Below are 15,431 nucleotides of genomic sequence, written 5' to 3' on the forward strand. Positions count from 1 at the left end.
TGTCCCATGTAATCTGTTTGCTATTGTATCTCTGGCACATGTGATACTTAAAAATATTTCATTGAAGCACACCATACAGTATATCATTAAATTTTCTTTATTGAACCAAAATTAAAATTCATCCTATATTAAATGATTCAGCTTTTCAAATATTCCATACACTGCTTCCCAAACACAACTGCACATCAATGTCACTGATAAATGAGAGTGACTGATTTCTAATCTGTTACCAGTGTCAGTTTAAATTACCTGTATACACACCCATCAAGCTAATCCAAATCAATTACAAATATTTGGACCAAAGATTGGTTTTCAATTCAGCTAGACAAACACAAATAAATCATTGTGCATTATCAAGTATGGACACAATGGGCCAAATGGCCTGCTTTTAGGATGCTGAATTGTTTACTGGGGATAGGATGGAAAATTGGACTAAATTGTGTTCCTTAAGTGCAAGCTTCTGCTAAAACAAAAATACAGAAATGCAAAAACTCCATGAATGAAACCAACTGCAAAAATCTTAAATAATATACATGTAGTGGTAATCTGAAGAAAACATAGTTGAAAAAAAAAGCATTTTAATGGCTCTAATTCAACGTCTTTGGGTAACCAGGTCTTAAATAATGAAATTGACCTATAGTTAAATATACAGGTATTTCCCAATAAATTATAAATTCCTTAATATGCAAAAAAGAGCTGTAAATGAGCTTTTCAGTGGTTTTGAGTGGCAGCAAACAGGCACAAGTAGCAGGGACTCGCTTGGCTGAGTGGAACTCATTGTCCTGGTGCTGTTCGGCTGCCTGCACTCAGACCCCACCCGCACTTGTGGCGGGACAGCAAGCAATAGGCTCCCAACTGGAAGTCACCATCAAGTGGCGTATCTGCGGCAAAACCCCCGGGATAACCTGACCTCGATCAAAGACTTTTAGCAATTTTTAAATGTCCCTAGCAGTCAAATAAATGTATATCTTTTGTTAAACTGCAAATATGTCAACAAACTTTAGCAATTTATTAAAAGCACTGAGGTAAAGCAGAATAAACAAAGCATTATTCTCTTACCTTTTCCCACAGGATCAATCACAGGTGAGTTCAGGCAAGGCAGCACCTTTACCACCCCAGGCAGATGAGGAAATTCAGAGTCCCTCTGAGGATCCTTCAATCCTTCTACTCTGGTGCTGTAGAAAGCACCCTGTCTGGAAACATCTCGATCTGGTTTGGAAACAGTTCTGCCCAGGACAGGAAGGCTCTGCAGAGAGTAGTGCGTTCGGCCAAACGCACCATGGGAACTACACTCACCCCCCTGCGGGACCTATACACAAGGAGGTGCAGATCGAGAGCCAGCAAGATAATGAAGGACCCCTACCACCCCAACAACGGACTGTTCCAGCCGCTACGGTCAGGCAAGCGCCTCCGCTGTCACGCTGCGAAAACAAAGAGGATGAGATTTACTAGAATGTTGAAGATTAGTAGAAGATTTACTAAAATGTTGCCTGGGTTTCAGCAACTAAGTTACAGAGATAGGTTGAACAAGTTAGGGCTTTATTCTTTGGAGCACAGAAGGTTAAGGGGGGACTTGATAGAGGTCTTTAAAATGATGAGAGGGATAGACAGAGTTGACGTGGATAAGCTTTTCCCACTGAGAGTAGGGAAGATTCAAACAAGGGGACATGACTTGAGAATTAAGGGACAGAAGTTTAGGGGTAACGTGAGGGGGAACTTCTTTACTCAGAGAGTGGTGGCTGTGTGGAATGAGCTTCCAGTGGAAGTGGTGAAGGCAGGTTCGTTTTTATCATTTAAAAATAAATTGGATAGTTATATGGACGGGAAAGGAATGGAGGGTTATGGTCTGAGCGCAGGTATATAGGACTAGGGGAGAATACGTGTTCGGCATGGACTAGAAGGGTCGAGATGGCCTGTTTCCGTGCTGTAATTGTTATATGGTTATATGGAGAAGGCATTTCTTCCCACAGGCCTTCTGGACTGTAAACACTGATCTCACCAGGGAGTAATTGTTGTTGTGTCTTTTTTTTCAAATGTAAATACCGTTTGGTTCTGTTGTTCTGTTTGTTCTGTTTGTTCTGGTGTTTGTGCACAATCTCGCAGGCATTGCCACTTTCATTTCACTGTACATCTTGCATGTGTATGTGACAAATAAACTTGACTCGACTTGACTAGGTTGCCACACTTACACCACTCTTGCTGGAGCTTCAGATGCAACCCAGAGCTCTCCTGCAGCATTCCTGCCGCTGGATTCCACAATGGGTTCGCCAACGAGCTGGCCGCCCAGCCGGGCCAGGATCTGAATAACCGGGTGCTTCAGACATTGGCGTCTCCTTGTTCTTGTGGGGAAATCTGAGTTCCTGGGCCACAAAAGACAGTCAGGGCGATTCAGCCTATTCCTTCGAACAGGAAGCAGGGTCAATTTTGTGAGGAACTGGGAGAAATTACTTTTAAGATAACGTTAAAGATTGCACAATGTTGTGTTGTTTCTACAATTGATTTCTAAAAGTCTCAAGCTTTTGACAAAGTCGACTACTCTCACTAAGATTATGCGGATTCAGTCAAGAATATGCTTAATTGATCACTATAGCAATATGTGTAGAGTTCCAACAATATTTTTAAAACTTGTTATTGTAATACTGTGTGGTCAGACTCATATCAAATATTATTAATCATGTGAAATATTTGGGCTGCAGGATGTCATGAATGGTGTGTAGTTTAATGAACTGCAGCAATATCCAGGGAAGCTTCTGTTCAACAGAACTGCAGATAATGAGGTGCCTCATTTTTCAGGATAGTGATACGAAAAGTAGTTATTTATTTGTTTCAAATCTCTTTTGCCTGATGATAGATCTCTCACTGAAAGCCATTTCTCATCACATATTATATTGAAGCCATTCCTACCCCTTCTTTGAGAACCATGGCTGTCTTGATTGCCAACAAGGAATCCATTTGATTGTGATGGAAAGTAGTCAGTTTAAATTTGTGGGCAAGTGATCGATATAATTATTGAAAATGGTTTACAATACTTCAGTATTACCGATCATTAAAGCAAAGACAACCAGACTTGCCAGGATATTGCTTTAAATATAATATATTTCCCTTTTAATTTTAATTATTTTTCCTTGTACAGTACTAGAGTAATATTGCAGAACTCAATGCCAGGATGTCAGATACAGATCAGACATCATAACACTTACTTTCATTTCCTCTTGATTTTATTCAATGTGCATAATCAAGACTCATTTGCACTGAGTACCACCATTTCTTTTTAGCAAAAGCTCCTTTCTCCTGAATTGCTTTAATCAATACCATGCCTCAGTGATATTTCAAATTACCATTGTTAATCTCTTCTCTGTTTAGGTAGTCCCTTGGAATTAAGAGTGAATTGCTTCCATTCTGTTTTTGCAGGTTCTGAGATGGCTGGTGAAGCCATTGTTGGAGTAGCAGGCTCTTCCACACCTGGGATTGAATGAGATTTAAGGATGATTGCAGAATGGTGGCAGATTGAGTGAGTGGGTGGGTGGTTTGTGAGATAGTGCACACCTTCTACTACATTCACAGGGCATGTGCTGCTTGATATTTCTCAATGCCATCCCAAATGTTCTCTCTCCAATATGAATGGGAATAGGCCAGAGGTTCCCAGGAGATGGTTTGGAAGGTTGTATTTCTTCGAGGAAGCCTTGAGGTCATCCTTAAATCACCTGGTAATCTCTTCCCATGGCAGAGCAAGGAATAGAGTGGTGATAGAAGGAACTGCAGATACTAGAATCTTGAGTAAAGCAAAATGCTGGAGGAATTCAACAGGTCAGACAGCATCTGTGGAGGGAATGGACAAGTGACATTTTGGGTCAGGACCCTTCTTTGTCCTGAAGATGAAGACTTATTCAGGCTGAAGAAGGGTCCTCTCCCCCAAAACATCACATGTCCATTCCCTCCACAAATGCTGCCTAACCCATTGAGTTAATTCAGAACTTTTTGTTTTGTTTAAGGAATACACTTTAGGGTGGCACAGTGGTGCAGCAAAAGAGTTGCTGCCTTACAACGCCAGAGATCCGGGATCAATCCTGACTGTGGGTGTTTTCTGTACAAAGCTGTACATTCTCCCTGCGACTGTGTGGGTTTTCTACAGGTGCTCTGGTTTCCTCGTACATTCCAAAGACTTGCAAGTTTGCAGGTTAATTGGCTTCTGTAAATTGTCACTCATGTGAGGGATAGAACTAGTGTACAGGCAATCATTGGTTGGCTTGGAGGCGATGGGCAGAAGGGCCTATTTCCATGTTGTCTAAATGAAATAGAATGCCTGTTTATGCAGTCTGGTGTGAAGTATGTGAACAATGTGGTCAGCCCAACATCTCTAACTAAGTATAACTAGAATTTAAATTGTGTGAAGTTGGCCACGAGAAGATGGTGACATTGGTTCACTTATCCTTGCCATGAATTTAAAGCATTTTGTGAAGATCGTTTAGCTGGTATTTTCCCTGTCCCTTGAGTGACTGCTATTGGTATTCCAGATCTCAGAAGCATATTGGTGGTCATGGTCCTGCTGCTCAGTAGATCAATTGTTTTGTGGCAATTTTCAGATACTCTTTTCCTCAGTTCACTAGCTTTGCTTGTTCTTTGAAGGCAATGGTGATATTTTATCATTGTTTTTTGCCTTCACTGAAAAGTTGTTCCCAAGGTATGGTAAGTAATCCACATTTTCTAGGGTCTTGTGAACTTTTATTTTTGGAGGGCCCTGTGGTGCAGCCGGCGCATGTTGGTAAATGCCCTTGGTCATGTGGTTATTGAGCGATTGACCATCTTTTCATGTTTCTGTGAAAAAGTGAACTAAATTCTGGAGCAAATTTGTGTGAACACAACGATCCTCCACATTACTGAAGTTTGACTACTGAGGTCTGGGTAACCTAAGTTTGTAGTGTAGTCACAATAAGTTGAATAGTTTGCCATTAGTTCTGAAGATTAGCCACGTTCCCACAAGGGGGTGAGGTGCCACATTGTGGTGAGAGAATCTGAGAAAAAGACTAGGACAATTACTCAACCTTGTTGGATATCAACCTTTACTGAGAGGTTCTGCTGTTGACCCATTTGTAAGTTTCATGGCACCTATTCTGTCATGGAGAAAACTCACGATGGAGATTCTGTATAGTAGACAAATGTGCAGAAACGTTCCACAGTTTGTCTGGATGGGTGGAATCACAAGTTCCATGATGTTGAACAAGGCTGTGCATAATGAGGGTACACTTCCCTGTAATTTACCCCAGGTGTCAAATGTAAGTACTATTTTTATTCGCAAGAACAATTGCAGGTAACATAATATTTTAAAATAAAATAATTGCTGCAACACCAATCCAGTATTTTTTCAGAATGCCAAAATGTTGTTCTGAAAATATGAAAGACCTGATTTGTATTCACACTAAATTTAGCATTCTCTTAAGTTCTGCACAACCTTCATTTGCACGTCACCCAATTATGTCTAATTAAATTAATCTTGGGATTTATATATAGAAAATCAGAGGGGGAAAGTAAGTTCCATAAACACTAGTACAAAAATGGCTCTACCTGGTGTGGTGCTAAATGATGCAAATTAGAATGTCCGGATTGATCATCAAACCGAGTCTGTTGAAGTCAACATCTAGTTAACTCATCAATGCAATGCATCAACGTGTTTAAGAGGGGTAATTATGGTCAATTGTCCTGTTCCAGATTCCTGCCAACAGAGCCTTTGCTGTAAAAGACACAATATACACTTTGAATAAAGAAAATACCAGTTCTTCAGTACTTTCTTAAATTGACAATTCTTCATGTGTGAGCTTGGATGGTACATACAGTTATTTCTTAAAGATCTCCAAGTTTGAATGCACTCCTTAAGAAATAACTGTACCAATTGTACCGAAGAACTAGTACAATTTGAAAAACTTCACCTGAAGGATTGTTGGTATCTCAGAGAACATCCGAGAAATTACGTGCAGGGTCTACATTAACTCCATTGTACTAATTCTACTGCACTAATAAACTGTAGGCATGTGAATACATTAGACACAGATGCTATTACACTGGGATTTGCTCCTTTGAGATGTACCATTGCTGATTATTTCTGACACACAAACATAAAATGGTTCAAAATATTGTTCTATGAAATAATTCTGAAAAAATACTTGTTTCCCCTATTACTGATGTAAGAAGTCAGTTTGTGTTGAGAATACATATCTCATCTCCCCAGCACATGGAACAACACGACCTTGTTGTATCTTTAATTGCCACCAACACATTTATTAAATAGAAACTTCTGACATTAGGTAATTAATTTATCTACACTTCCATTGATTTAGATGAAATATGTATTTTTAATCTTTCCAAACTGTAAATGATACTGCATCACTTTTGCAGTCATTGTTTAAATATAGCTTCACATCCGTTAGTCTATATTCTATAAATAACATACTATATGTTCGTGCCTTAATAATTTTATTGCAGAAATACATATTCCAGGCTCACGTGGCGGCACACTGTTCCAATTCTTTTAGTGGTTAGTTGTATCAGCACAATGCACGTAATGTTAGATACATCACCTCAACGCATCACGTAAGGCCTCTAGATTACAGCGGGAAGCTAAAACCTATTCCAGGGGATAGATTCCCACCATTTTAAGTAGGTTAAATAACCGAGGGAGGAAATCAGCCTAGCAACGTATTTTAAGTGGTAGACCGTCATTACCAGTTGAACCCCCGCAAGTGATTTAGAAACTGATCGTGAATGGTCATCCAATTGCACTATTTTGAACGAAATTGTGTCCCGACTGATATTTAGTTCTGTTGAGATGGTGTTGAATTGGAAATGATCAGGCTATCATTACCGCCCCAAAGAAGTTTCTACCCCATACATTTCGTGTGAGCTGCACAGTTGGAAGTGTACATGACATTGCCATGGGAGTTGCCGCGGTGAGTTCGCTCTGGCTGACCACCCGGTAACGAACCCCAATGTCGAATTCACCCCTCCTGTGCTGTAAAGTCCATTGACTACTCTGCGTTGGGCCCCAAACGGTGACATTAATGATTACACAGAAAATTTTGTTCAAATCGACTGGACAGCATGGCATCGGAAATATCAGACTAGGAAAATGATGCATCATATGCACCGTCGGAGTTTGATCCTTTTTTAGTGCATTTCCTGGTGGATAAGGATTAGATTTATCATCGCCATAGTGCACTAAACATGCTTTGAAGAATTCAACAAATAATAGAATCCATGCCACCGTCAGTAAGAGAGCAGGTCCGACAATCTGGGATACAGTGATGCCATCTGTCTTTTAACATATCTATCTTTATCCACATGCATATGACTTCAGTGCAGAATGTAGTTTGGCCAATAACTCGGACAACGCTCTCCGGCGAGAAGGAACCTGGGTGGTGAGAGGGGAAGAGGAATGTAATCACAATCACAATCACAATAAAACTTTATTAGCCAAGTATGTTGTGCAACATACGAGGGATTTCATTTGCCAAGTCAGTCATACAAACAAAAGCAACGGAACACACAAAACGCATTTTAACATAAACATCCACCACAGTGACTCTTCCACATTCCTCACTGTGATGGAAGGCGAGAAAAAGTTCAAATCTCTTCCCTTCACAATAAACACTTAGTGTTGTTGACACATTAGTGGGAAGGGGAAGCAGACGGTGGAAGCGGAACGAAGAAGAGAAAGCCTATTCCTGAGGATCTCGCAGCCGAGTACATTTATGTCTGATGACAGATGATTCTGGGCTCGTGTATGTGTGGGACCCCGGCAGTGCAGATTCCCAAAGTCCCCTCCGTTCTCACAGAAGCAGCGCCGACTCCCAGAAATTCTTTAACAGAAACTGCCTCACAAGCCAGTTGTTGATGAGTTAACAGCGTGTCGTACAGACGAGAGGTCTCCCATAACTCACTTTCACTGCTCGGACATCCTTCTCATCAAACCAGTAAGATAATAACAAAATCAATCCCCAGCTTTATCCCACCTATAAAGCTGTATTTTAATTTCAAGGACTTGTAACAGAAGTCATTCGATAAAAAATTGGTAGTGAAATGAAATTACCTTTAAACAGCACCTGGTGGAATACTAGCCTATTAGGCATTTTTAGTGCATATTTATAAACACAATATTTATAAATCTGTCACAATTTGAGGAATTAATAAATTATTTTATTCATTTTAGATTACTGTCCTTGCATTTCCCTACGTTAAAACAATGATCATAACTTTAAAGCGCCCTTCACTATGGGACGATCGTTTATTGTTTAGACAGGTAATATTAAAGATAATTTTAATTGCATTATTCGCAACTATGGTGTGTTACTAAAGCAAGCAGGCAGAAGCCGCCTCCACTTGTAGGAGGCTCCGTGATCACAAGTCATAAATTAAAAAAGAGTAGTTGGTAGAAGAGGGGGGGGGGGGGGGGGGGATTATCCCGCTTTGGAGCGCACGAAATGCCTACTGGAAACAGGTGCGTGCCAATAGGAACTAAACATGAGCAGGGACATCTTTAGGGCCACGAGGAAAGAATGAAGCGCATTCTTAACTCTTTAAAAGAGCCAGTACAGACGCAAAGGGTTGAACGGTCTCCTCTTGCCCTGTTCAATGTTACGATGGTATGCCGCCGAGAACTAGCTCATCTCTGGCTGCAAGTTTGAGACTGGTCAGGTGTCGATGGTAGAGGGTTATTGCGATTCCGCTCGGAGTTTCAGTTCCCGTGAGCAAACCTGCCGCCTTTATCGCCGTCTTCTTTCACTTCCCGGTGAATACGCCGGAGCGGGTTTGTTCGCTTCCACATCATGTTCCTGTATCTGCACTTCACTGAATATTTGCGTTGAGAACACTATTGAGAATTCTCTAAAAAAAACACATGAACATCTTTAAACAGTCATTTCAGATCGTAGATAATGCAGTGTTCCAACTTTATTTCAAGTAGCGGTTTTGAAATTATTAAACGCAAGAATATCCGACCAAAGCATTGGACAGATTTAGAAATGGCAATTAAATAAATGGTAACTGCAATCAGCGAGCTACTATTTGTTTATAAATGCGTTGGTGACAAAGTGGAGTGAAAATACATGACTGGGATTACGCCAGAAATCCTCCTGCCCGGGGCTGTTCTGAGAGAAGGTGCCGGAGTACACGCTTTGATTGCTGCATTAAAGAAAGCTCTGACATTTGGTATATATCACGCGGAAAGAGGCAGCCTTGTTCGGGAGAATACAGAGAGTAAAGAATTAGGTGAAATCTTCACACCGCAACGTAAATCTACGCCCCGCATCCAAGATCCCGGCAATAACATGGAAAAAAAATGTCCCCGGCTTAAATAAAAATCAGAAATTGTGTCTTTGATTAAGTGAGCAAATTATCTTCGTATTTGCGTGAGAGAAAGAGAGTTTACTTCATCCGCGGCCCTGGGGTTTAAGGGCTGGCGGTGGAGCTGTCCACCGCCGCGGTGCTGAATTGGACAGCGGGTGTCATATGTATCGCGTTGAGAGCACACAGCAGCGAATAGATCCGCTGTAGCACCGGAGCATGTCCGACCACAGGCGGCTCAACTCTGTCTCTGCAGGTCTGAAACCGAGCTGTTGTTGGAGGTGTTAGTGTTGACCCGTGTTCCTCATGTGGAGTCATTCCGCAAGGTCCCAATGTGGTTTCCTGCTATAACGAGCACCAGACCAACAGTAGTGCTTATTAACATGTAATCTCCCTAATTGGTATATATTACGAAGAAAGTCATTATAATTGTTATCATTAACTCTGATAATCATCCTCATTAAGAGGAATTGCAATGTTGATGTCTGCGAAGCGAATGCAGATAATATTCCATATTGCCCCCCTGGCCTTCCAAATAACATCTCAAATTCAAATAAGCGAATAGTCCAGGTAACTTCCACCCACATGCTGTATCACGTGAAGAACCCCCGCCCTTCTCCCCTAAACTCGCTGCCATAGGGGATTCACTGCCTTATTTTCTGAAAGTCAACACAAATAAACTCCAAATGTTAGAACTACATATTCTAAAGAAGAATCTGGGACCCGAGTTGAATTTTAATCTTAGATAGACACAAAAAGCTGGAGTAACTCAGCGGCCAGGCAGCGTCTCTGGAGAGAAGGAATGGATGACATGTTGGGTCGAGACCCTTCTTCTGAGTCTTTACCTTAATGTGATAAAAGGTCCATTCTTCTCTTACTTTCTCGGACACCGGGAATGACAGGCACTCACGCGATAAGGGTTTAATCCTTGCTGAAACTTGCTGTTAACATAAAAATAACAGAATGAAACGATGTTATGTCAATGATAGTGACCGTTTTGATGAGTTAATGGGCATTTTTTATGTATGGCTCTACGCTATATACTTCCCAGTTCAATGCGGCGCGGGCAGGTTTAAGAAGGTGTGTAGATCATTAGTTCTTTGTATTTTGCTCCCAAAATATGCGAGAAATCCAACGAACCAATAAAATTGCCAGAAATGCTCATCGTATGGATAAAGAGGGGGGACAGGTCTACAAGATTGTTAAAACAACAACAAAAAAAACACACGGATGCTTTCCCTTTTTCACGCTACCACAGAATATAGGAGCAGGGAGGTAACTTAAGAATTGCATTTTACGCTTGTAGGCCGCAGCCTGGGCATTAGAGTTCTGGCCGCTGTATCAGAGGTTGCACTGGGCAGGGGAAAGAGGCTTTCCACGGCTGGCAATGGATAGGCATTTGGAATAGATGCGGCTGGAGAGACGGAATTGAATTGTGCAAATTATTGAGCGTTTAGATAGCGGAAATAGGAAGGGCCGGGTTACCTTGGCCAAATACTCAACAACTAAAGGTAATTGATAGAAGATAGAGGAGGGAAATGTGGAAAATATAATTCGTTCGTGATAATATGGGTTACAAGATGGTTTCTGCGACCTCTTTGATGTTGAAAGGCTTTTATATAGCGAGGATGTGTGCCTGAAGAATTATTTGAAATGCTATTCACCTCGTGATGTAAAGTGAAGAAAAACTGTGTAGCTCCTTATCGACGAGACTGAGCATAGAGGGCCGAACGGTCTTTTCTGTGTGCTAAATTACAAACTATTTCCAGCAATAGCTGAGGCCAGGGAAACTTTTAAAGTTGAAATCTTCCGTCAGAATCGGTGGAGTTCCATTCCCGCTGATAGCGTATGTGATCGCACTTGAGCACATATATATAGTGCTGAGGGGAACTCAGCGGGTCAGGCATCACCCGAGAAGGGAACAGGCTGACGTTGTTCCTGTCCGGGAAGTATTGAAGAAGGGTCTCGGTCCGAAACACCGACTGTCCATTCCCTCACAGGTGCTGCCTGTCATTGAATTTGCCCAGCAGATTGGGTTTTTTTTGCTCAAGATTCCAGCATCTGTAGTCTCTCGTCTCTCTCTCTCGATTGCCTCCTGTTTCAACAGCTCGTCAGCTCGCTGTACATAACCATAAATAAGTTTGATGTGGCGGCAATCAATTGAGGACCATTTTTAAAAATCTTGTTTATTATATAATAAACAGTTAGCAGATACATAATATTTTTACGTTTTATTTTACGCTGCTTGGGCTGGATAATATTCAGATTCTATGAAAAGCTGTGTTTGAAGTTCCAACACTAGAGTGAGCAAAACCCGCGATGCTCGGTCAACCGACTCTTGCAGCAGAAGCTACATTCCCTCTCATCTTTTGTGGGACCTGAAATATATATATATTTTAAGTTAGATTTCCTTATTGAGCCAGCCATTCTCCCCTCCACCCCAACTCAATCCTCTAACGTTCATACTTGCAGGAGATAAAAACATGTTTAAATAAATATTTTAATAAACTGAAAACGTCGTGGTCATTCAGCGTCTGTGGAAAAGGAAAGAGGATTAAGGTTTGATGTTAGGGTGTTGCCCCAGATCATTATTTTTCGTTTCTGAAGCAGATGATCTGATCACCATTTGATGGTTCTATGTGGAATCTCCGATTAAAGCAGACCATGGAAACACTCAGCGGGTCGTGCAGCACCAGTGGAGGAAACAGAGGCTTCAGATCGATTTGTGAACTTTTGAGGGACCTTGATATTCCCATCAACACAGTAGCTCCCACTCAAGCGGTCTTCACTGTGCACTCCAGGGCTGTGGAGAGACCGAGGGACGGTTTAAACGCAAGACCTACAAATGCCACCAGTTCCCTAATATCACTGGAACTCATCGGCAAAGGGTTACAAGCAAACCAACCCGTGGGTAGGGATCCTGTTTCCCCAGTAAGGCGGAAACCCAATCACTCTCTCAGCCAAGAGAGTGCCAAACAAATGCAGGACATTCTGTATGACTTTCTGCTCATTAATAATCGCACAATGGACATAATCAGATGGGAGAACTGGTAAGTTTCCTTTCACGGAGCACCACTTGGTTTTGCCGCATTAGATTGGAGGTTCATCTGTTTGAGAAGGAACGGAACCTCCAAACCGAGCTCCCACCTTGTGCATGGGCACGGTAATACAAAGCAGAGCTCCAGGTAATACAGAGCTCCTACAATTACTGCACTGAAGCAAGCCCTCTAACCATGAATAAGCCTGGAACTGGACATAACTGTCGGGCAATGCAAAGCTCTCGGAATCGCTGGTCAGACCCCATAATTATCTCCATAACCTGAGGGCACAGGGCTGTCAATGGGTCATCAGATAGGCCAATAGACATAATGGGATTCACTGCATCCCGTGAACTCACTGTTGACAACGAGGGGCAGGAACATTAGTGAAAGCTGCAATACTCTGTGTGCAAAAGTTAGATTTTCCAAACACTGTTCCTGGACACCAGCAATTAGATAGAGGAAAAAAACGAATCCCTCCGCGCGGTGACCAGGCGCCCACGTGCTCAGCACGGTTGAGCTCGGAGCGCCTCCTCCGCCACATCAGCAAGTAACCGCAGAAGCGTCAGCTCCCGGACAGCGGCTCGCAGCAGAGAGGCAGCGGCAGCGGCAGCTTCGTGCAGCGCTTATCCCGGACCCGGCTCCGGATTTCCGACCGATGTGAGATACAGAGCGTCGCAGGCAAGATGGGGACGTTTGGAGTGATTATAGGAGCTTTGCATTACCTTGGGCTCTATGCACAACTCTCCGTGTCTTCACAAGGTGAGAAACAGGCAGCAGGACAGGTTCAGGCGAGCGGTCGCCGAGATTACCTTTGCACTTAGAATCACCATTGTTCCTTATCTCACTGTGTCCGATTCCCCTTCCTGGCCACAGAATGCAACTTAAACTTCCTGCTCTTACAATTAATATGCACCGTAACATTTTAAGAATATCCTTAAACAGAGGGCTGCACTGCGCGATTCATTCAGTTTATTCATTTATTATGAAGCACAGCCTCCAGATTGTACGGCAAGTTAAAACCTGGATCGGGTGGATACCCTACTATTGAAATTGTTTCATTTTACTGCATCTATAAGTGTTGACTTCAACAGATGGAAAACAAAATATTCCAATCAAAAATATTACATGTAATTCAGGATTGAAACTTCCTGCTCCCATTAGGAAGATAGCGCGATCTGTGGTCGGCAAGAATAGAAACTGGTCCATACATAGGAACTCACGCTATCCGTGCGTATCCGTGTGCGATCCCTGTACACCAAGACAAAATTCTACCATACATTGCAAGTAAAGATTAACTCTTTGAAAACCAGACAGGTATTTTGCACACCGTTTCGCTGATTATTATTTTTTGTAATCCACACTGAATTACCAATTCTATTTGTTTTACATTTTGCTGTGGTATCAATTAAACGTCAAAATAATAATAATTCAGTCCAATATGGCATAATGCTTGAATAGAAGAACAGTGTGCATATGATCTTTATGCTTATAATTTGGTTGTCTTACATCTAGCAGTGATTTATTGCAGTCAGAGAGTAGAATTTTGCCTCAGATTTCTGTAAACTGAGCATGGATTTAGTTGTTGGTTATTTTTTTTTTAAGTTTGTCTGACAAGTTGTTTGAGTATTAACATGGATTTCGAGTGCTATTTCCTTTCTGTTTTTACTACGAGACCCGTACAGGAGAAACAAAACTGTGGCTCTGTACTTGATCTCCCAGTTCGAATGTTGAATTCTGAGCGGAACTACTGTTCGAAATTTACCTCCGGCTGATAGAGTGCTGATAATATCCTGTTTCAGTAGCTAGAATCATTAAATATTGAACATTGGAGGGAACAGAGAGCAACCCTATAAACATTGATTTTTCTTAGATAAATGTAATTCATCTCAATCAACACAATGGTGAAACTAATATAGTGGAGATGACAATCTACATGCAGCACATGACAATTGGACTGGTCCCACATTTTGGTGGTGTGGGGACACTGAAGGGCAGGGGGTGGGGTGGTGGTTGGAATGATAGGGTATCATTGCAGCATTATGATCGTTAAACATTGTTAAATGCATGATTCAAGTGAATCAAGAGAATCAAGAAATATCACTATGTGCCTGTACTCTTTCTTAAAGATGAAAGCTAAATGTTTTGCTCCTTGGTCATGTGCACCAAACTCATTTTGGTGGAATCCACCTTCCTGAGAAGGTCCAATGTATCTTTCATGAAAGTTAGTGTGGATAACTATTTTTAACCAGTTTGCATGTTCTATTGACAACATAGGCTATACGACTATATTGTTTGTCACATACCTTTGTAGGGTTGAACAAACAAACTTTTTCTGAGCATCCAAATATACAGTCATGATGGACTAGACGCAGTATTCCATGCACCCCTTGTAGCTGTGACTCTCGCTGCATCTATATAGTAACACACCTTGCCTGCTGGAGCTGTAGAATCTTTTGGGAGAGCCACAAAGCAACTTTGATGGGTATCTTTTTAAATGTTATTTTTTTCAATTTCAGATATAATGAAAAAAATATATTTTATCGTCAGATATTAAAAGTGATACAATAAACAGAATAACCCTTTTGCAACTTGAATGGTAGTTTTGAAAGTTCAAAGTTTTGAAAATTATTATCTTTGCCCAACGTAGGGTTATGAGTAACACAAATCGAGAAAAGTTCACAAAAATGGGTTTTGTCATTGCAAAATGCTGATTTAGATATTAACCCAGAAAGCTGCACACATCGATCATGATATTTCGAGTGAGTGCTTGCTGTTTCCTCATTGATTACACTGGATTAATTTTTCCTCCTGTTAATGGAAAGCATTATCTCAACATCTGTAAAACATAGATAAAAAAGGAAATCATTTTGTTTGCAGAAGTATATTTGAATTGACAGACATTGAAGTTTTGACAGGTATTGGTAGCAATTTTAATTTACAACTAGTTTATTCATTTTGAAAGATGCGATTTGGGATATTTTACGATAATGAAAGATATAATTAAAAACTGCTTTAAAAATCTGCTCCTCTTTGATTCCATTTGGTTATTACTGGATA

At 41.2% G+C, this 15,431-nt stretch overlaps 2 protein-coding genes across 2 annotated transcripts in view; both read left to right on the forward strand.

Moving 5' to 3' along the window:
* Nucleotides 1–15,431, forward strand: part of LOC129707403 (protein-glutamine gamma-glutamyltransferase 2-like) — a 276,786-nt gene that overhangs the window by 10,685 nt on the left and 250,670 nt on the right. The gene's annotated exons all lie outside the window — the stretch shown is intronic.
* Nucleotides 12,911–15,431, forward strand: part of LOC129707408 (V-set and transmembrane domain-containing protein 2-like protein) — a 78,688-nt gene continuing 76,167 nt past the window's right edge. Inside the window, exon 1 of the mRNA XM_055652419.1 lies at nt 12,911–13,133. Coding sequence (XP_055508394.1) covers nt 13,058–13,133 — 76 coding nt within the window. The 5' untranslated portion in view covers nt 12,911–13,057. The remainder of the gene's footprint in view (nt 13,134–15,431) is intronic.

This window comes from Leucoraja erinacea, chromosome 21 (assembly GCF_028641065.1).
Source record: "Leucoraja erinacea ecotype New England chromosome 21, Leri_hhj_1, whole genome shotgun sequence".
Lineage (NCBI taxonomy): Eukaryota > Metazoa > Chordata > Chondrichthyes > Rajiformes > Rajidae > Leucoraja > Leucoraja erinaceus.